The sequence below is a fragment of the Hippocampus bargibanti genome, linkage group LG08 (assembly GCF_051943395.1).
Source record: "Hippocampus bargibanti isolate YZ-2025 linkage group LG08, ASM5194339v1, whole genome shotgun sequence".
Lineage (NCBI taxonomy): Eukaryota > Metazoa > Chordata > Actinopteri > Syngnathiformes > Syngnathidae > Hippocampus > Hippocampus bargibanti.
This window is the reverse complement of record NC_142741.1, coordinates 23,136,996-23,159,423: the sequence shown is the minus strand read 5'-3', so window position 1 is coordinate 23,159,423 and position 22,428 is coordinate 23,136,996. Positions and strand designations below refer to the sequence as shown.

The 22,428-nt window shown below is 42.0% G+C and overlaps 1 protein-coding gene across 2 annotated transcripts in view; it reads right to left on the bottom strand.

The window, feature by feature from the left end:
* igsf3 (immunoglobulin superfamily, member 3) overlaps positions 1–22,428 on the bottom strand; it is a 108,778-nt gene that overhangs the window by 40,189 nt on the left and 46,161 nt on the right. For both annotated transcript variants that reach the window (XM_089002995.1, XM_089002996.1), the window contains exons 3-4: positions 8,925–9,344; positions 1,781–2,167 (exon numbers count right to left, since the gene is read on the bottom strand). In XM_089002995.1, the coding sequence (XP_088859121.1) occupies positions 1,781–2,167; positions 8,925–9,344 (807 nt within the window). The remainder of the gene's footprint in view (positions 1–1,780; positions 2,168–8,924; positions 9,345–22,428) is intronic.

Sequence of the window (22,428 nt, the reverse complement as noted above, 5' to 3'; positions counted from 1 at the left end):
GTGGCAAATTGTACCTAGTAGGAAACATAGCATTAGCGTTGACATGTACGTAGTGACTTTCTCCCACCTTCCTGTTTAAGAGTCACGCTGCAAAAATTTAAATGAGCGTGTGAACATGAGACAGACATTTGAGCGACAAAAAAAAAATCACCATCTTCGTCAACTCAGCAACTGTTTGCTTTATGCCATTCCTGGTTTTACTTAACATATGCAACCTACATAAATATCCGTTATAAGGCATTAAAGGTCTTTATCGGAAAAACTATTTCAATCGTATTTTCTCGGTTTTACGTGGGCTAATTTAGTAGAGGCGCATATAAGGGTTAGCATGGTATTAGCCACTTAAATGAAGACAACCTTTTGGGCTAGGAAGGTTGTTGTTTTTAGCAAAGGTAGTGGCTGACGACACACATTGTTGCAGAAGGCAAATTAATTCATTCACCGCCAGACGATGTGCAAAAATGTGTCCACTCCAGTGCCAGGGTTTTTGTCATTTTCACTCAAATTGCAGGACCCACAGAATATTGAGTCTTAGGACCACATAAGAAACCTTAGACTCTCTTCTTTCATCAGAAAAAAATAGTTAATTCCAAAGTTATATGGGTCTGGAGTTATCTGAGCTTGACATGGGAGTGGCTGTAGAAAAAAAAACAATACAAAACATATAATTTAATTTAAAGCAGATTATTTACTTACAGACAGTCTGTAAGTAAAGAATCTGCTTTAAATTAGATATCAAGTAGACAGGATGAATTTAGTACGACAAATACAAAACATACATATTGATTTATATAGTGTTGGGGTAATTCGCTATCACAACATCTTTAAACATCTCTTTAGCATTGTTTGTTTACGTTTTGGACTTCCTGATATGTCATATCCAGGCAGGCACCTTTACATGATGTCACATCCTATTACGTCACATCCTTTCGCGCACCTTCCTCCTTCCTCTCTCTTCTTTTCATTCTGCCCTTCCTCAGCCGACACCCCACGATGCCCCTGCTGTCTACAAGATCAAACTAACTTATTCTGTTCAACACCTGGCTTCCTGCTGATTTAACCATCCTCTGCCATCAACACCCTGAAAAGCAATAGACCAGGGATGAACGATCACTATCAACCCATTATATAGCGCTTTAACAACAGCTGTAGCTGTAACAAAGCGCTAACATGGACGAAAGGCAAATGCTGCCTTTTCGTGGCCAGAAGTCCGACCAGCGCACGCCCCGCGAGAAAAACCAAAACGGAACAAATTCAGGAACACATTTCATGGCAGTGAATGAGTTAACAACAAACAGGTGTAAGTCTGACTGACCCCGACAATATATCCAAAAAGAACCTCATCATTCGACATGGGGAAGCTCTTCACGGACAGTAAAGTGAAAAATCTGCTTTTCTTTCGTTCTTTTATTTCTTTGTCGTCATATTTCATGGCTGTTAGTTCAACCACTAAGTTTAGACTCTACAGCTCTCCATTCTCCTGGCGTATCCCCCTCCACCATCACCCCCGACCCGCTTTATGGGAAGGACCATAATTCTACATTACAATTTCTTAGCAATCCACTCAAAGGGAAAATACATTAGGAATAAGTGCAGCATTATCTGATCTCTACTTACTCACAGCTAACAATATGTGCTATCCGTCATGGCAAAAGGGGAGAGGTGAGGACATTCAATACCACTCAAACTGCTCTTATGAATAGCTCATGATTCTTCGTGTAATTGACAAGAAAGGACAGAACAACTAAGCCAGTGGCCTTGTGACCGGATTATTACTCACTGAGCGGCTGCACTGTGATCTGAACGTTGCGGGACCGCTTGCTGCGGTCGATGAAGTCTCCCGTGGGTGTCTTTTCTCGTTCTGTCACGCGGCAGATATATTTGCCGGCATCGTCTGGACGTAGCTGTTGCAGTTTGAGGAGGTGCACATTGGGGCTCTCCTTGCGGACCGTCATGTGGCCAGCAGCTTCGCGAGCTACGTAGTCGGTTCCCAGGACTGGCACGGCACTGGGGCCCACCACGGCCACCGGTGAGCTGCTGAAGACCCACGACACCATGAAGAATCGCTCAAGGACGTTCTGCGCCTCAATGGTGCAGCGGAGCTCCAGCGGTTCACCGGCCGTGAAGGACCGTCGCTCCGTGCTCACCTGGATGCTGAAGTCACGATCTGAAGGGGAAACAGAATGTGAACGTGAGAAAGACGGAGCAAGCGGACACAAACCTCTGTGTAAATCACAGCCAGTGATGAGCTGCGAATTGGGGATTTTCAGAAAGTCCCGCCCCAAGTTCGTGACGTCACCCAAGACGTCTTGCCTTGCTCGAGAATCAAAACAATGGCTTCAGATTCGGAGAAGATGCTTTCTTGTTACTCATACAGTTATGAATATGATTCAAATACTTCTGAAGAGGAAAGCATAAATGTTTGCAATCGATTAAAGGAGTCCTCTCATATCAATTCGAGCCGTCAATGACAGCAATGTAGCACCCAGAAAATGCAGAAGATGGCGCCCAACCTCCGTTGGAAATGGGATGCTCAGATTTCTGTCCGCGAATATCAAATAGTTGTCTTGGTGTAACACACGATTCACCATCGCGTTATTCATGTGTTTTCCTTCTAATTTCGCCATCAACACGGATCAACACGAAGTTTTAAGACCAAAGTACCCAAAATGCATTGTGTGTCGCTTTCTCGGTCAGGGGCGTTACAGACGTGACGTCACGTCAGGCATCGTCATCAACTTGAAAACAAGAATTCCTGAATATTCAGAGTGAGTCTTAAAATGTAAAATATAGCTATATGCCGTCGAATCTTTGTAAAATACACTATGTCGAAGTCATTTGTGTGACGTTACGTGGTGATCGTCATCAACTCAAAAACAAACTTCCTGAATATTCAGCGTGAGTCTTAAAACGTAAAATATAGCTATATGTGGTGGAATCTTTGTAAAATACGCTCAGTAGAAGTCATTTGAAGCGATTCTACAAATTATGGACACAACTTGTCCGCAGGCGTCGGTTGTCCTTTAAAGCTTGATTTTTTTTTTTTGTCATGTTGACTGATAAATTAAACGTGAACTGCGATACTGTGGTGTACAAATTGGAAATCAAGTGTTACGATAAAAGGACTTAATCGTGCAACTTTTGGCTACTAAGCCAAACGTACTCTCTCATATACAGTTTTATTTTCATTTTTACAGATTATATAATATTCACGGCACATTCGTTTTGGCCATTTTATCAAGGCACCTTTACACGAATTGCAACACTATGCATTAAAACATTATCCATAATGTTTTCCGGCTCACTGGTTTTACACCCAACACATCCAATCACCTTTAAAAAAAAACATGGACCTTGCTTTCTGCTCTTCCCCATTCAAAATGTCTTGGCAGGGCCAAGTATGGCAATTAGTCATAATCAATGATTGATTCATTGATTACGAGCCATTTCCCAATACTTTGATCCATACAGTGCATTATGCACAGTAAATAAAGACTGGCTTTGTGTTACTGTCAACACCCCTTCCACGCTAGTCCGGCCTTTCGTCTGTGCGCTCCTCTGCATCACAACAGAGAACTGATGGGAAGGCCTCGAACGTTTTCACACTTGTCAGGAAGTGCGTTTGTCGCCGTAATTAAAGCTCGAAGCTACCACCACCACTGAGAGGCAAAGCAGCCGTTTCCGACGTTTAGCCTACCGTGCTCATCATCTGCAAATTAATACAGCAAATAAACCCAGGACCCGCCTCTACCCACCACACACACACACACACGCGCGCACACGCACACGCACACACACACACACACACACACGCACACACACACAGAAAGTGATCGTAATTTGGATAAGTGGAAGCGAGTGAGCACCACCAACTTTGCTGTTTGTGAGCAAGAGGAAGAAGACAGCACTTGACTCCCTGTCACACTGCAAGTGAGAATTCTAATTAGGTACATTTATTTATTTATTTATTTTTCATTGCCGAGGTGAAAGCGAACAGGGGGAGGGGGTGGCATACGCTGACAAATCAGGTTTTTTTTTTTAATCCCCCGCACCGCATAACCTGACCTCAACCTTTCCTCTTTTCTATTCTCTCGGCGTCTTCTCTGTGGTTGCAACTGACACAATTTTAGTGTCATCTTGTGGTATTTAGTATTCAGCCTCTGCACTCCAAAAGTGTGGAGGGCACAGTATTGCATCGAGGTAATGTACAGTTGTTTGGAATATGGACAGAGCACTCATAGGTGAACTTTTGAGTCCTTCTTGATTAATTTGCTTCGCTGCATTGGCATACTGGGGGGGATGACTACCTTTCTAAATAGACTGGGAAAGAGAACACATCATTTATTACAATGGTTGGTCGGTTCAGGATGATAGAGGGGAGCAGTTTAAGATTACAAATGACAACTAGTTTACATAGCAAAATGTATTTAAAGGACAACCGACGTCTCCGGACAAGTTGTGTCCATAATTTGTAAAATGGCTTCAAATGACTTCTACTGAGCGTATTTTACAAAGATTGCACCGCATATAGCGATATTTTACGTTTTAAGACTCACGCTGAATATTCCGGTAGTCTTGTTTTTGAGTTGGTGACGAGTCCTCACGTTACGTCACTGAAGGAACGCCCCTGACCGAAAAAAAGGACACATTGTAGCAGTCCTTCCATCACGTCAATGCATTTTGCCGTACTTTGTTTGGTCTGAAAACTTCGTGTAGCACCAAAAAGAAGCAGAAGAGGGCGACAAAGCTCAGTGTAAGGAATTAATCAGTCTGTGGAAACGGGCTGATTAATTCCTTACACGGAGCTTTGTCGCCATTGTCTGCCTCTTTTTGGTGCTACATTTCCGCCCCCAGATACCTCAAAATGGCACGGAATAAATTCTTTAATCGATTACAAACATGTACGCTGTCCTCTTCAGAACTATTTGAATCATACTCATAACTGGATGAGAAAGCATATTCTCCAAATCTGAAGCCATTGTTTTGATTCTCTAGCAAGGCAAGTCGTCTTGGGGTGACACCACGAACAAGGGGGCGAGACCTTCTGAAACTGGCCACTTCCGGGTTCATTTTTTTTTTGCAGATTTTGGACACTTTAAGTCATTTTTATTGGTGTTTTGTATTTGACTAAAAATATCATACTGCGTGTTTTGGGTATTTTAGATGCTATAAAACGTTTTTCTGATTTCAGTTAGGAAACAAAAAAGTGATGTCGGTAGTCCATTAATTATGTGATTGTTTGCTTATGATCAGAACTGTTTTTCATAATTTCTACAAATGTTTTGTGTCTAGCAGCATAATATAGGCAGGGTAAAGTGTGTGTGGCCATTTTCCACAGCACATGTATAGACAAACAATTTTGTTCTTGTATTGTTGAGAAAATACACAATCAATATACAACCAATTCGGGAATAAATACCATTAATCGTTTGCATATATAACAATGTCAAAACCGAAATCTTTTTGCGTAGACCCTATTCAAGAGGGTTGATTGATACTGATTCGACAACTAAGGAATGATGGCAGCTCACTATTCATCTCGGTCTCCCTTCCTGATGAGGACAATCAAGTTTAAATTCAGGTCGTTAATAATGTCGAATAGAAGTGACATTTCCAAATCCCACAATTGTTTGGTCCAACTCTTCAATGATGAAAAATGATGATTCAATGCTCTTTTTTTCCTGTAGTTACTGCTTTTGAAAATCCTGTCCCCCCCCAAAAAAATAGTGAGAAAATTGTCAAATTCATAACCAGGCGGAACAAGCAAAGGATGTTTGTTCTACTAGTATCAAATGGTAGTCTTGGTGCAACACATAATGATTCACCATCGCATTATTTATGTGTTTTCATTCTAATTTCTCCATCAACACGAAGTTTTCAGACCAAATAAAGGACCCAAAATGCATTGTGTGTCGCCTTCTCGGTCAGGGGCGTTCCCTCCGTGACGTCACGTCAGGCATCGTCATCAACTCAAAAACAAGACTTCCTGAATATTCAGCCCGAGTCTTAAAACGTAAAATATAGCTATATGCCGTGGAATCTTTGTAAAATATGCTCAGTAAAAGTCATTTGAAGTGATTTTTACAAATTATGGACACAACTTGTCCGAAGGCGTCAGTTGTCCTTTAAGCCGAGAACCTCTAAACTCTGAGGAAGATGAGCTCGTTAACAATTGAAGAAGCAAAAAGAAGAAAAAAAAATTCACAAAACGATTCAAATCTAAAGTGGAAGTATGAGGAAGTTGGCTTTAAAAAAATAATAAAGCGGTAAAAAGAAGTTCGGTAAAACAGAAAGTTAAAAAAAACATTCTATCCAAGAATTACCTATTTGATGATGGCTGTGGATGATTAGTTGCTGATGGAGCTGTCTTCCACTCCATCTTTTATGATGGGATCTTAATGTAGGTGCTGTGCTCTGCTCCTATAAAATCTTTCCCGTTTGCCCTCAAAAAGTTAAACAAGGTTCACCCCCGCCTGGCGGTAAGTAAAAACAAAGTAATCCAAAAATCACACACATCAAGTGTGCGAAGACAGGCAAACGTCTGCCGTGTTCTCCCGTCATGCAACAACACCTCCATCAATTATGGATTACAGGAAAGAAGGAGAGTGACAATGGGTTCAGAGAGGGGAACTCTTTGTGCCTTTTGTTTCCTCCCTGAAGTAGCACGGAGTCATCTGACAAGCGTGCATTACATCTCTGTTGGCGCTCCCCCGCAGTCTCCGCCAGCCAACACTGTCTGGGGTGACATCAACTTGTACGACTCCAGAACGGAAATGATATTTCATTGGAAAAGGCCAAAAGTGATCCTAATTTGAAGAGATTCCATTGTACAGACACCCAAGTCTCTGTTGTGCCCGGATAATGACGCTAATGTCATCGTTGTTTACCAGCCAGACGTAAGGGCCTTTCCAGTCGGCGCACAAAGAATAAATGACTTCTTCCGAGTGGGTGACGGCACAGCTCGAGTGACGGGGTCGACTTGGGTGGGAGATGCGGTGACGAGCCATAAAGCTGTCTTTGTGTCTGTTCCAGCAAGACCGGGGGTTGACTACTTATGAGATAATTATCACGTGGCATAGTAAGCCGACAGCGTCGCCATCATGTTACTTGACCCGATGTCCTACCTCCTTTCACTCTCTTACTCCTCCAATGCCTGCCGCACTTTGTCATCTCCATTAGACGATTGACCGACCGGACAATCAGAGTTGCCGACGGCCGGTACCGTGCCTCACGCTAATGCACTCAAGAAGAACAATGGCGAAAGTAGCGATAGAGTGTAACCAGGCCTTGTCGCATTTTTCGCAATTCACGAATGTTAAAATTTATGTAGAATCTATACTAACATATTTTCCGGTGTATAAGGCGCACACAAAAGCCTTACACAGGTGCGCCTTATATGTGAAGTAATATCGAGCCAAAACAGGTCTCGAAACTACTCAATTTCCCCCTGTACAAGTAGTTTCGGAGATTTGTGAAATAAATACATCGTGTATCTCTTGAGACATTAAATGCAAAAACAAGCAAAAAATGTGAAATATTCCACTTTTAATCATTGTGCCAAAAATGGAAAATTATGGCAAATTTGAGAAAAAAAATCCACCCTGCAAAGTAATTTTAAGAGTCCATCCCAACATGGACTGTTCACGACTTCTTCTACAGGGGGAAATTGAGTCAGTGGCTGCTTACAGTAGTTTCGAGACCTGTTGTGGCTCAGTGTTACTTCACATACAAGACGCAACGGTGTATTAGGTGCAGGGTCATCTTTTGAAGAAAATTAAGGCTTTTGGGTGCACCTTATACACTGGAAAATACAGTATTTGTCAAAGACGGGATACATTTAGCGAAGCTAACCGTGCCGCATGTTTATGGTTTTGCTCTTATGAATGGCTAGTGACTCCGTCACTGCAGGACGTTTTCCCAGGATTGCCCACAAAATAATGAATAACGTTGCTTGTGATCTGTCAAGACTCACATAATATTTCCTGCACTGACCCTACAAAAAAAGAGGAGGCATTCTTAATAATGAATAAACTGTTTCTTAATTCCTCCCTTCTTCAGTAAATGGCAGTAGAACATCATAATATGGAACGCGTGTGAGGCAAAGCGTCCTGCCATAATTCGCCTCTTCCGTCACACCGAATGAAGCAAATATTGCAGGCTGTCTTCGCAGATGAGATGATCGTTTGTCTGGTTCAAACTGATGACAAAAACTCAGTTTGGGTTCAATCTTTTCTTTTTAAACAAAATGCCTGGAACGTTTCCGATATGAATTAGCTCCTATTGGGCGGCCCGATAGTCGAGTGGTTAGCACACAGGCTTCACAGTGCAGAAAGAAGTTCGCGTCCCGGTCCGGCCTCCCTGTGTGGAGTTTGCGTGTTCTCCCCGGACCCGTGTGGGTTTTCTCCGGGTCCTCCGGTTTCCTCCCACACTCCAAAAACATGCATGGCAGGCAGATTGACCACTCCAAATTGTCAATTGGTGTGAGTGTGAAAGTGACTGTTGTACGTCTTTGTGTGCCCTGTGATTGGCTGGCAACCAATTCAGGGTGTCGCCCGCCTCGTGCCCGAAGACAGCTGAGATAGGCCCCCGCGACCCTAATGAGGAATAAGCGGTACGAAAAATGGATGGATGGATGGAGCTCCTATTGTACTGCTCCTTGGAACAATGGGCACACTATCAACATCTGTTGCGCACAGTAAAAGGCAATTGACACCATTGTTGCCTATACTTTTAATGTTGCTCGGCAAAGCAACACAAATGCATCAGTGGGAGGTCTGTGGAGGTTGAATAAGCCCTTTTTAGTGAGTTAATGAGCCTTGTGTGAGAGGCTGATCAGCAATCAGAGGAAGCCAGCCCCCACATGCGCATTGTACATCTGCTTCTTAAGTCTTTGAAATCAAATCTGCCTGCCTCACTTCACTCACCTGTGGGCTGAATGCGTAGCGGGGTCTTGTCACTCTGTTTGCGGGTCATCGCAAACCAGCTGCCGTCGGCGTCCTGGATCCACTCCGCAGCCTGGCAGTAGAGTAGGCCTTGGTCCACCGGTTGGAGCTTGTGGATGGTAAGTCGGTAGGATGTGGCGCTAGTTTTATCTAGCCTGAGATCCCCCGCTGCCATCCTCTGGCGGTACGGACCCCCGGACCGCAAAACAAAGTCCTTCGATAGTGTGAGCAGCTCCTGAGGCGGGGCGGATGTGTCATCTGGCGCTTTCAGGTACCAGCCCACTGACAAATGCGTGTGTTGCGTTGTGGTTCGGGAAACCTCGCAGGTTAGCTGTAGTGTGTCGCCTTCCACTTTGGAAAGGGTCTGGGCTGGGGCTGATACTGTGAGTGAGTCAGCAATAACTGCAGAGAGAAAATGGGAACCTCAGTCAGTGGCGGGGCAAATGTCATGTACCGGTAGATAAGCTGACACAACTTGGAATTTGGCTCAATGATGGAGTAGGGAGTCAAAGACTATATAATATAGACTTTACCACTGCTAGCAGGAAATGTATTTTACTGTCGCTGCAAAAGGTCAAGGGTAAGCACATTTTCAATCGCTGTTTGGAACAGACATTCTTGAAAGAAAGAAGCAGCACATACATTGAATTTTTTAAGTAATTAAAAACGGATTGTTTTCTTACAGACAGTGTGTTATAGGTGTTCAAATACCTGACATGTTTCGGCGAAGGAAGGAGACAGAAGAAGGAGACAGCAACAATACAAACAAGAGCAATAAAAGAACAAGCATAACAGGAACACCATAAATCAGCCATCACAGACCACTGCAAAAGAGAAAATCACATCATGGACTGGGAGAAGGCCAGAGTCATCTGCACCGAAGAAAACAAACATCAGCGCTGGATCAGGGAGGCCATTGAAATCCGGAAGCGAGAACCAAGGACCGGAAGTGGCCAGTTTCAGAAGGTCCCGCCCCCTTGTTCGTAGTGTCACGAGAATCAAAACAATGACTTCAGATTCGGAGAAGATGCTTTCTTTTTACTCATCCAGTTATGAATATGATTCAAATAGTTCTGAAGAGGAAAGTATACATGTTTGCAATCGATTAAATAATTTATTCACTGTCATTTTGAGGTATCTGGGGGGGGATGTTGCACCCAAGAGAGGCAGAATATGGCGACAAAGTCTGTGGACACGGGCTGATTATTTCCTTAGATTTTTTGTCAGCGAATATCAAATAGATGCTTGGTGCAACACACAAGAATTGACCATGGCGTTATTTATGTCTTTTCCTTCTAATTTCACCATCAAAATGGATCAACACGAAGTTTTCAGAACTAACTAAGTACCGCAAAATGCATTGACGTGAATGAAAGAACTACTAGAATGAGTCCTTTCTCAATCAGGGGCGTTCCTTCCGTGACGTGAGGACTCGTCACCAACTCAATAACAAGACTTCCGGAATATTCAGCGTGAGTCTTAAAACGTAAAATATAGCTATATGTGGTGGAATCTTTGTAAAATACGTTCAGTCGAAGTCATTTGAAGCGATTTTACATATTATGGACACAACTTGTCCGGGGGCGTCGGTTGTCCTTTAAGTAGACAACAATAAAACTTGCTCATCACATACACATATGATTTAATGGACAATATATGTTGCCAAATGTTCATCTAATTACTTGGTGAACATCAGAATCAGAATCAGAATCATCTTTATTGCCAAGTATGTAGAACACACAAGGAATTTGTTTCCGGTAGAACACGCTGCACTAGTATCGTCGTCAGAAAAACTGCTAAGTGGCACTATACAGTTCCATTTTGGCTACTGTTGAAGAGTTCAAAGAGTTAATGGCTTGGGGGAAGAAGCTGTTTAAATGTCTGCTGGATTTGGTGCGCATGGATCGGTAGCGCCCGCCTGAGGGGAGTAGCTGGAAAAGGTGGTGGGCAGGGTGCGGAGGGTCCAGTAGGATTTTCCGCGCCCTTGTTTGGATTCTTGCAGTGTGCAAGTCCTCGAGAGTGGGTAGGGCGGTGAACTATTCTAAAAAAGATTCAATTGCTGCAACCTTTTGAAAAATAATTTGGCGCCATTGTAATTTCCACCAAAAAAAAAGATTCTAACCAGTGTTCTCATCTTTTGTTTAACTGAGGGAACTCACATTGTTCTACTTCTTCATTGTGAGGCACATGGCGTCCCATTTGACTACCAAATATAGTCCCTGGCGCAACAAGCGGAACAGCATATACAACGTGCATGCAAATCTATGTAGGGAATGCACTGGTAGAAAGTGCTTAGCATCAAAATGAATGAGCGCCGAGGACATTTTGGGTTAGAATGACCCATTATTTTAAGTGTTGCATCCCAGTCCATAAAGAAACAGCAGGTTGCTGTTTAATGCGCAGGATTGGCTTGACTACAGCAGACAATTTGGGGTTTATGTCTGCTCATAGTGAAACTAAATAGATAGAAACGAAAAGTCCCTCAATAGCTTTTTTGCTACCAAGTGGAAAAAAATATTTTTCCCAACCTCTAACATGAGCGCCGCTCATACCTTCCTGTTTCATGTTCAACTTTAACATGCTGTAATATACTGACACCTCACTGCAGCACATGGCTCTGGAGAATTACATGAATGTATGAATAAGCATGCAGTAGAAGGTCGTTTCAAAGAAAAAAAAACCTTAAAGGACAACCGACGTCATTTGTTTGTTTCCTAACTACCATCAGAAAAACGTTTTATAGCATCTAAAATACCCAATGATATTTTTAGTCAAACGCAAAACACCAATAAAAATGAGTGTCTAAAAAGTACTTCAATTTGAAACCGGAAGTGGCCATTTTCAGAAGGTCCCGCCCCCATGTTCGTGGTGTCACGGCAAGACGTCTTGCCTTGCTTGAGAATCAAAACAATGGCTTCAGATTCGGAGAATATGCTTTCTTGTTACTCATCCAATTATGAATATGATTCAAATACTTCTGAAGAAGAAAGCATACATGTTTGCAATCGATTAAAGAGTTTATTTCGTGTCATTTTGAGGCATCAGGAGTGGGAAATGTCGCACCCAAAAAAGGCAGAACATGGCGACAAAGCCGTGTAAGGAATTAATCAACCCGTTTCCACAGGCTGATTAATTCCTTACATGGAGCTTTGTCGCCCTCTTCTGCCTCTTTGTGGTCCTACATGACGTTTTCAGACCAGCAAAATGCATTGACGTGATGGACGGACTGCTACAATGTCTCATTTTTTCGGTCAGGGGCGTTCCTTCAGTGACGTCACGTACGGACTCGTCACCAACTCAAAAACAAGACTTCCGGAATAAAATACGCTCAGTAGAAGTCATTTGAAGACATTTTACAAATTTTGGACAGAACTTGTCCGGAGACGTTGGCTGTCCTTTAAAGCTCTAGAAAAGAACTGTGGATTTTAATCGATGAAGCGGATGCATCTTAATAGTGAGGTGAAATGTATGACCGTGATATGCGCATATTGTATGCAGGCATGGTGCCTTTGGTATGTGCTCAACGCACAGAAGTTAAAACAGCGTGACATCAAGTTAATTGAGCAAATGATGCAAATGGAAGCATAATTGTGTGCGGTGAATCTTACCCGAGCTAAAGCAACAGTGTACTGTAATTTGTGCTTCAAATAACAGCGTCTACGTCATCGCCATGGTTCATTGGCTCGTAATAAAGATGAAAGTGTGTGTTTTTTTTAAATATATATCGCTGTGGCAAGTGCAGTGGACCAACCAGGTACTCAAAGACATTACAACCGATGGGGTTTGCTTTGAAAGCTGTAAACGGGGTAAAAAAAACCAATTCTTCAGGTAGCGCTGTCAAGGTTGGTTATTTCATCAACTGCTCAGAATATGCCTGATCAGCAAATGTCAAATAATTACTTTTACACAACTCAAAGCTGTGAGCGACATTCTGGTGGCTTTTTGTAATCGCTTTGTCTCGTCAGAGGCCAGTAATTTACTGTAAATTAAATTACTGTACTTTGAGAGTTGTTTAGCAACCGACAACTCTGGACAAGTTGCGTCCATAATTTGTAAAATTATGGACGCAGAGCAGCTATGAAAACATGTAACTGAACGTGTTGCTGTTGATTGTGTGTAAAAACAGGCGCTACAGCGAGCGGTGGCCATCCAGAACGAGCAGCAGAAACAAACTGGGCTAAAGACAGACAGATCACAGACAATAAGATCGACAATAGAACGGGGAGAAGAAAATACCGTGCTTAGTGCGGCTCAAGTGAGAAATGGTGTTAAAATAGACATAGCAGGAAAACAAATAAGAGAGGGTCAAAGTCAGCAGGCCTCTAATGAGGTGCTACTTTCTGCTGCTGCTGGTTCAGCCGTGCAAGAAGGAGCAATTTGATGCACTTCTTTGACTGAATACTATCTTCGCAGCTACTTCTCGCTCACCTCAAGTGAATTATTATGGTAATATTAGTCTTGCGCGCAATAAACCTTTTCTGCTGATATACACCTTTGTTGCTTGCATGATACAATTACTAATATGGGACCTTAAGTAGGCCGGTGGCAGTGTTTATAGTGAGAGACTCTGTTTATAATGGTTTCTGGCTGGGCAACCACACTCTCTTAATGGGTCTTACCGCTGGGCAAACGGATTTCAGTGGTACCATATTGCTATGATATAATCCTGTTGTTGTTCCACAAATTAGTGTCTTCCAAATTGGGAACACTGAGCGATAAAGGGTAACACAGTTTCAAACGGGAGGGAACAAGATCAGAAAAGGTTTGTAATATCTTTATTTATTTATTTTTAATGGGAAATTCATGTTTGGAATACACACTTTTCAACTTACAAACACATTCTGGGAAGCGATTAAGTTCGTAAGCCAAGGTATCACTGTATTAGACTTTGGGACAAACCAAAAATGTGTGGAACAACGTATATTTATATAATTTGATGATCATAATGATTTCATAGGCCTTTGTAATTTCTAGGGTGTTATAAAAAATTTATTACTGCCTCATTACCGCAGATAGTACTTAAATTGTCAATTATTGTTCAACTCATCAAAAGAATGCCCAGCAATCAGAGCCAAAGAGGCAGCCAGCCGCACGAGACTGTTACCACAACAACACACCTACGCTACAACCTACTATCGCCATAGCAACCCTCCCACATGATTCTCCCGGCCTTTTACAAGAGCGTCACTGGGACAAACTTGCGCCCCTGCATACCTCAGGTATCGATTGTGAAACCATCTGTAAGTCCCAGTGGACTGAAAGAATTCAGCAAATTGATGCGTCACGGCCCATGGCCTCACTTCTTTAAGGAGACAGTTAACATTGGCCCCCTGAACCAATCAGATTGAGAGAAAGCTCAGTCTGAGATAGCAGACCAATCAGAGATCTCGGTATTTTTGAGTGAGGTTGTGGAGATCTTGCAATGGCCCCCTGACCTAAATCTGGGAGCGGATTAGGAAGAGAATGAGAAGGCATTCGTGGGCACAAACACACACTTGAGACGTCGGGGCAGTGATTTTAACTACCTCAACTATTGCCACTCATACACGTCAACCTTGAAGACTGTTTGGGTAAACGTGGCTATTTCACACTGAATCAGAATCAGAATCAGAATCAGAATACCTTTATTCGTCCCGCAATGGGGAAATTTGCAGTCCACAGCAGCAATTGAAGAGGGATGGGGTTGGGGTGGGAGTGAAAGGATAGAAAATAAGATATTCTAAGCATAACAAAATAAAAATGTCAACTGTATACTGTGCAAATGTAGATGTGCAAAAACCGTTCTATAAACAAGACTGTACATAGTGCAGAATCAAGAGATGCATTTAGATATATTGCAACAACCCATATTTACAAGTGTCCAGTTTTTTTTTTTTTTTTTTTTTTCACATGTGATCATTGGGAATTGTGAAGCCTGACAGCAGTCGGTAGGAACGAGCGGCGGTACCTCTCCTTCTTGCAGCGCGGGTGTAATAGTCTCTGGCTAAAGGAGCTACCCAGAGCTGTCAGGATGGGCAGGAGGGGGTGGGAGGGGCTGTCCGTCATAGCTTTTAGTTTAGCTAGCGTCCGTCTGTTGCCAACCTCCTCAAGAGAGTCCAGCGAGCAGCCCACGACAGAACTGGCCCGCTTGACAAAGCGCTCCAGTCTTTTTCTGTCCCGGGTGGTGATGCTGCCTGACCAGCAGACAATGCTCATTAAGACTATTAGAACGTTATAGGGCACCCTCAAATTCATTTTTGAATCCAGAATGTAAAACTTTCCAAACTTTGCCATTATAATTCCCTTTGGTCTTAATTAAATCAATGAAATTGTGCTACAGCACTCAAAAATGCAAGACGGCCCTTTTCACTTAAAATCAAGTAAAATGTGGTTTTCTTGTCCTATAAATGACTCCTTGAGATATCTCTTCCGAAAAATGTGCTTTTTTTTATTGGTTTCAGCTATGCATTCATTTATGACGGTCACAGCTTATTTTACACGGCAATCTGGATTCATTTTTTTCTCTGAAGAATGAATCCATTAAATGGATATGAATCAACACATTGATGATGCCATAAAAAAGATAAAAAAAACTCCGGAATCATTTCTCTTAGTTATGCCACAGTTAACAGCTGCACTTTTTTCACTCTGTGATCTTTGCTTGTCCTCCTTGGGTTGATGGAGCCTATTCCAACTGACTGGGGTTAAGGCGGCATTTACCCAAGACTCGTCACCACTCAATTGTAGACAAACAGTATATTTACGTTTTGTATTTGGTCTTGTAAATGATTTAGAGCCTGACATGAAGCTAACAAGAAAAGTTTAGATTGGAAGACTGGAACTGAAATATGAACTCTGCTCCTCAAAAACGTGAGGCAGACTTACTGGCACAATGATGGGTGGCCCACTAAAATATTTGAACATGAACTCATTCACTGCCATTCACAAATTTATTTGAGAATTGAAAATATGACGTAGAGCGCCATTCCCGACTTTGTTCGGGTTTAGTTTGTTCTTGTTTGGGTGCCAATGAAGCGCTGGCCATGGCCTCTTGCAATGTGTTTTTCCCTTCCACAAGCGCTTTGTATTGCATTGTATAGTATTTTGTAAATTTATGATTATTACTGTGGCGGGCACTAGGACCATGCCTCTCACCCAACAAGGATACGGCAGGGGGCGTGTTTATAGGACAACCGACACCTCCGGACAAGTTGTGTCCATAATTTGTAAAATCGCTTCAAATGACTTCTGAGCGTATTTTACAAAGATTCCACCACATATAGCGATATTTTACGTTTTAAGACTCGCGCTGAATATTCATGAAGTCTTGTTTTTGAGTTGGTGACAAGTCCTGACGTCACGTCACGGAAGGAACGCCCCTCACCGAGAAAGGACACACAATGAATTTTGCGGTAATTTGTTTGGTCTGAAAACTTCGTGTTGATGGCGAGATTAGAAGGAAAACACATAAATAACGCGATGGTGAATCGTTGTGTGTTGCACCAAGACAACTATTTGAGATTCGCTGACACAAATTCCCAGGAGAAAAATAAGCCCATTTCCAATGGACTCTGGAGCCATCTTCTGCATTTTCTGGGACGAAGAAATTCTTTAATCGATTGCAAACATGTATGCTTTCCTCTTCAGAACTATTTGAATCATATTCATAACTGGATGAGTAACAAGAAAGCATCTTCTCCGAATCTGAAGCCATTGTTTTGATTCTCGAGCAAGGCAAGACGTCTTGGCGTGACGTCATGAACTGGGGACGGGACTTTCTGAAAATGCCCAATTTACAACTCCATTTTTGGCAGATTTAGCACACTTATTTTTATTGGTGTTTTGCATTTGACTAAAAATATCAGCTTGCGTGTTTTGGGTATTTTTAGATGCTATAAAACGTTTTTCTGATGTCAGTTAGGAAACGAAAAAATGGTGTTGGTTGGCCTTTAAGTGAAGGTTGTTTTTACAGCACTTTACTATGCCTGTTTTTTAAACATGTGGGATACAGCCACAATATTATTATTATTAATACTATTATTATTATTATTATTATTATTATTATTATTATTATTATTATTATTATTATTTTGGACAGCTGCCCTCATTTCAAGCTCATATAAACCGATACAATTTAGGAATTCAGGATGTTTTTTTTTTCCTGATGAAAGAAGAGACTCTAAGGTTTTTTACGCTACATTGTAGGTTTATGTAGTCCTAAAACGGAATATTCTGTGGGTCCTGGAATTTGAGTGACAATGACAAAACCTCTGGCACTGGAGTGGCCACATTTTTGCACGTCTGGCAGTGAATGAGTTAAAAATGTGATGATGATGATGATGATGATGATGATGATGATGATGACGACGATGATGATATAAATCGATTTTTGACTGGCTTGGGGAAATCATACAACTCTTCAACTACCTTATCCTGAGATTTGTGGAGTCCATTTTTAACAAATGTTGATACTTGCCTGAGGGGTCTAACCACGAAACCTCATTTAACAAGTTCAGGAGCTTCGAACACATATTTATCTCAGAGGATTAAATTTTTAATATTGAATTTGAATCCGACTGATCATGCTTCATATTTTGGTTTGTTGTGCTAGAGCGTGAAGGGGAAAAAAATAAACGTTCTGTTTATTATTTGGTCTTTTTGACGGGCACGGCGGCTGTCAGTCCACCATAAATCTTGCCTCCTGGTCTACCTCATCTCCATTTTTTTTCCTTCTTGCTTTAATCTTCCCTACCAGCCGATCTTCTCCTTCCGTCAAACCTCTGAAGTGAGAGACGCTCGGCGTTGCTCAGGCTGCCCTTTTAAGTTTGCGCATGAGGGTGGGCAAGTCGGGAAGGAGGGGAGGAAGACACAAAAACAGTAGAGAAGACGACTTTTGCAAAGATGAGAGATAGTGAAAATAGATGATTTATCCACAGTGACCTGCATATTGCACGCATCCAAACTTTTTGTTCAAGTGCATTTTTTAAGTTGCAGAAGGAAGAAAAAAAACAACAAAGGACTTGTGCTAGCTGTCAAGCTAAAGATAAGATACGATCAGAGACCCTTTATTTGTTTAGCGAAGAAACACCTGTATGTGTATTATGCTTCTGTTTGAAATGGAAAAGTTTATTTCTTCGCGGCTCAACTGGTGCAAATAAAACTGGAGCATAAATAGGAAATGGAGGCTGCAACACATGACCGATGGGCTAAACTGCACGACCAGTCCACCATTATGTAGCTGTCGTTTTGTTCTCCATTACATTCTGTAATGCAACAGCAAACATTGTTAGCTTTTACAGTGGATTTCCAAAATGTTAAGTCTTGGTACAACACACGATTCACCATCGCGGTATTCATGTGTTTTCCTTCTAATTTCGCCATCAACACGGATCAACATGAAGTTTTCAGACCAAAGTACCCAAAATGCATTGTGTGCCGCTTTCTCGGTCAGGAGCGTTCCAGACGTGACGTCATCAACTCTAAAACAACACTTCCTGAATATTCAGCGCCAGTCTTAAAATGTAAAATGTAGCTATATGCCGTGGAATCTTTGTAAAATACGCTCAGTAGAAGTCATTTGAAGTGATTTTACAAATTATGGACACAACATGTCCGTAGGCTTCGGTTGTCCTTTAATGTTCCATTCAATTTACATTTCTTCTAAATGCTGACAAAGTTGACCAGCACCCCGCAACGGATTGTATTCTCACAGTAAGTGGCCTTAAACGGGGAATGTTAAGCAAGTTGAGATGTTTAAATGTTTTATCTCATTGAAGATATCCATGAAACTGACAAACGGGTGCATTTTGGCAATAGAAGCATTCACAGGGGGCGAGTGCAGCAGATGTTCAGACACAGCTGAAGTGGGTCCCGATTTACGGAGCGCGGCAGCGTGTTAAGTGTCGGCGTGTTGGTGCAACTCAAACGGCCATTTGGCGAAGCCAGCAGGGCAATTAATGTTAATTACGTGGTGAAACGGATAAAAGTGCTGAGAGGACGACGCAGCACGGACGTGTCTCAGCTGAAATTCGAAAGCCTCTTCGCCCGGGCAGGACAAACGCAACTCAAGTGGGCGTACCGGAGGTTCGGGACCCAACACAATTACGGATAAATACGGCACTGGCCTCACACTTACACCCGTCAACGACTTTAAACACCTCCACCTCCTCAGATTGCTGTCGAGTCACTCCATTGGCTGATTAGCATGTACAATACATCCTATACATTCTATATATGCTGAAGCCTATCCCCGCTATCTTTGGGCAAAAGGCGGGGGGCACCCAGAACCGGTTGCCAGCCAATCGCAGGGCACACAGAGACAAACAACCATCCGCACTAACACTCACACTATTCGACAATTTGCAAGGGTGTCAAACTCATTTTTTGCTGCGGGCCACATTGTGGTGACGGTTTTCTCTCAAGGGCCGTTATGAGTTTGGGGAAGCCAATAAAATGTTTAATCCCCTCCACATATTACACATAGAGCGCACAACAAATTAACTCATTCACTGCCAGACGTGCAAAAAATGTGTCCAGGGTTTTTGTCATTGTCACTCGAATTCCAGGACACACAGATTATTGAGTTTTACAAGTACATAAACATTCAATGCAGCGTAAGAAACCTTAGACTCTCTTCTTTCATCAGGAAAAAAAGCTATTTATGAAATTATATGGGTCCTGAGTTATATGAGCTTGAAATGAGGGTGGCTGTACAAAATACAATATAATAGACACATATTGATTTATTTGGCGCTTTAACTACAGCTGAAGGTGTAACAAAGCGCTAATATGCTCAAAAGGCAAATGCTGCCCCCTTATGGAAGGTACAAACATTGCCAGAGGTCTGGCCAGCGCTTTATCTGCATCCAAGCAAGAAAAAAAACAAAAACGAACTAACTCGGGAATGGCACTCTCCGTCATAGTTTCAATTCATGAATAAATTCGTGAATGGCAGTGAATGAGTTAATGAATAATTAGTTTTCAAATTTGAAATCAAGAAAAATGACTGTTATTGTGGTCTACATGGGCCAATTTGAAATTTTGGTTTAGACTTTAGTAAGCATTATGGAATTTCACAAGTTTCATTTGCTTTTGCGGTCAGAGTAAAATGATATGGTGGGCCAGATTTGGCCCCCTGGCCTTGACTTTGACACCTGTGATTTAGAGTGTTCAATCAGTATGACATGCATATTTAGGGATTATGGGAGGAAATTGGAGTGCCTGTACAAAACCCACTCAGGCACAAGCAGGACATAGAAATTTTACACAGGAAGGTCAGAGCCAGGATCGAACCAACAACCTCTGTAGTGTGAGGTTCACACTTGGTATATCACAGATTTCACAGATAATGAGGTTCGTCCGGAATGCAACCCCGGCAATGGATTGGGGATTTGGGCGAGGGGTGTGACTGAATTCTCTTTGTAGTTTTATGCCCAGACAAGATGGGAAATAAAAGAGGTCGTCAAACTTAACACTGGAACACTAACTCTGACATGTCTAACTATCTTCAAGAGTTGTAAACCTAATAAGAAGCCGTGCCAAACGAGACGTGATCAGCAGCGGGGAAAGGGGGAGGGGGCAGTGAGGGAGCAATGAGTTGGGTCAGGGGGTTTGGTGTCAAAAAGTTGAATGCTGCCGTGTGCGATCTAGGCCCTCAGCAGGGGGGTTACATCCATAATACAACAGAGGAACACGATCAGAGGAGCCCGGGCAACTTAGTGGAACCTAGATGAAGCGAATCGCTTCAGCGCTTTTGCTGCTTTTAAAGGTTCTTGCCAAGTCTTATGTCACACAATTATCATACACGGACGTCAGAAGGTTCTAATGATTTAAAGGACAACCGACATCTCCGGACAAGTTGTGTCCATAATTTGTAAAATGGCTTCAAATGACTTCTGAGCGTATTTTACAAAGATTCCAGCACATATAACTATATTTTACGTTTTAAGACTCGTGCTGAATATTAAAGAAGTCTTGTTTTTGAGTTGGTGACAAGTCCGTACGTGACGTCACTGAAGGAACGCCCCTGACCGAAAAAAGGACACATTGTAGCAGTCCTTCCATGACCTCAATGCATTTTGCTGTACTTGTTTGGTCTGAAAACTTCATGTTGCACCAAAAAGAGGCAGACAACGGCGACAAAGCTCCGTGTAAGGAATTAATCAGCCTGTGGAAACGGGCTGATTAATTATGTTGGGTATTTTAGATGCTATAAAATGTTTTTCTGAAGTCAGTTAGGAAACAAAACAGGGATGTCGGTTGTCCTTTAAATGAAATCTACTGCAGCCATATTATGTTGCGCGTATGATTGGTGGGATCAACTGCCAAAACGCTGCATGCGAGATTCTCTTGTGAATTTATGATGCTCTCTTTCGCAGTCTTTCTGGCAAAATGCCAGCCTTCATCAAAGCTACTGGTCCAGAAAGAAGAAGTTTCACTATTCTACTGTAAATCAACACTGGTTTCACTGAGTGGGCCTATTAATATTTGTTGAGATTTTCCACACTCAGAGTTTATTTTTAAAGGCATACTTAGCGTGCTGCTCCAATGCGAATCTATGTCGGCTGTTCTTTACCCAAAATGGTTTAGGCGTTCCAAAACAAACAAGTTAATTGCTTTCTAATGTTCCTAATTCATATTAGTGTTTTTAGCGAAAAAGAAAAACTGTAGGAAGAGGGGAAAAAAACTAATGAGCCCCATTAATAACCCTTGTATATAATTAGGTCAACAGTGAATTCTTGGAGAACCATAACGGGGGATTTATGAGTTTGCCCACGGATCTGCACAAACACTGCACGTGTCAAATATTCAATGTTGACATCTGCAATTTCTTTTGTGGCAGTAAAAAGCTTTATATTGCTGAAATCATTTGAGCGGAGTAAATGTTACATTAGCATCAGAGCTGGGGGAAAATGTCAATATTGCAACCCGTTATCACTCGCTTCAACTGCGTCTGATATTGCTATAGTCATTATCTGAAGCTGGTATGAGCACATGGCGAGTTTTATGTTATTATTTTTGTTTATATGCGGCTAACGAAGTATTAATGTTACGATGGAGTGTGATATGTCACATTGCGCCATCAACCCAACTGCGTCAGGTATGGATAACGTCATGATCCAGTGCTTCAGTAACAATAAAAAAAAAAACTAAGACTACCTTTATTCATCTCACAATGGAGAAAATCCTACGTTTAAATAGAAAAGGAGTTGCTTTAAAGGACAACCGACGCCTGCGGACACATTGTGTCCATAATTTGTAAAATCACTTTAAATATCTTCTACTGAGTGTATTTTACAGATTCCACCGCATATAGCTACATTATACATTTTTGAAGTAGTTTTGGGACACTAACTCATTTTTATTGGTGTTTTGCATTTGACTAAAAATATCAGCCTACTTGTTTTGGGTATTTTAGATGCTATAAAACGTTTTTTTTTTCTGTCAGTTAGGAAACAAAAAAATGGTGTTCTTTAAAGGCAGCCACTAACTCACCACAATATTGAAG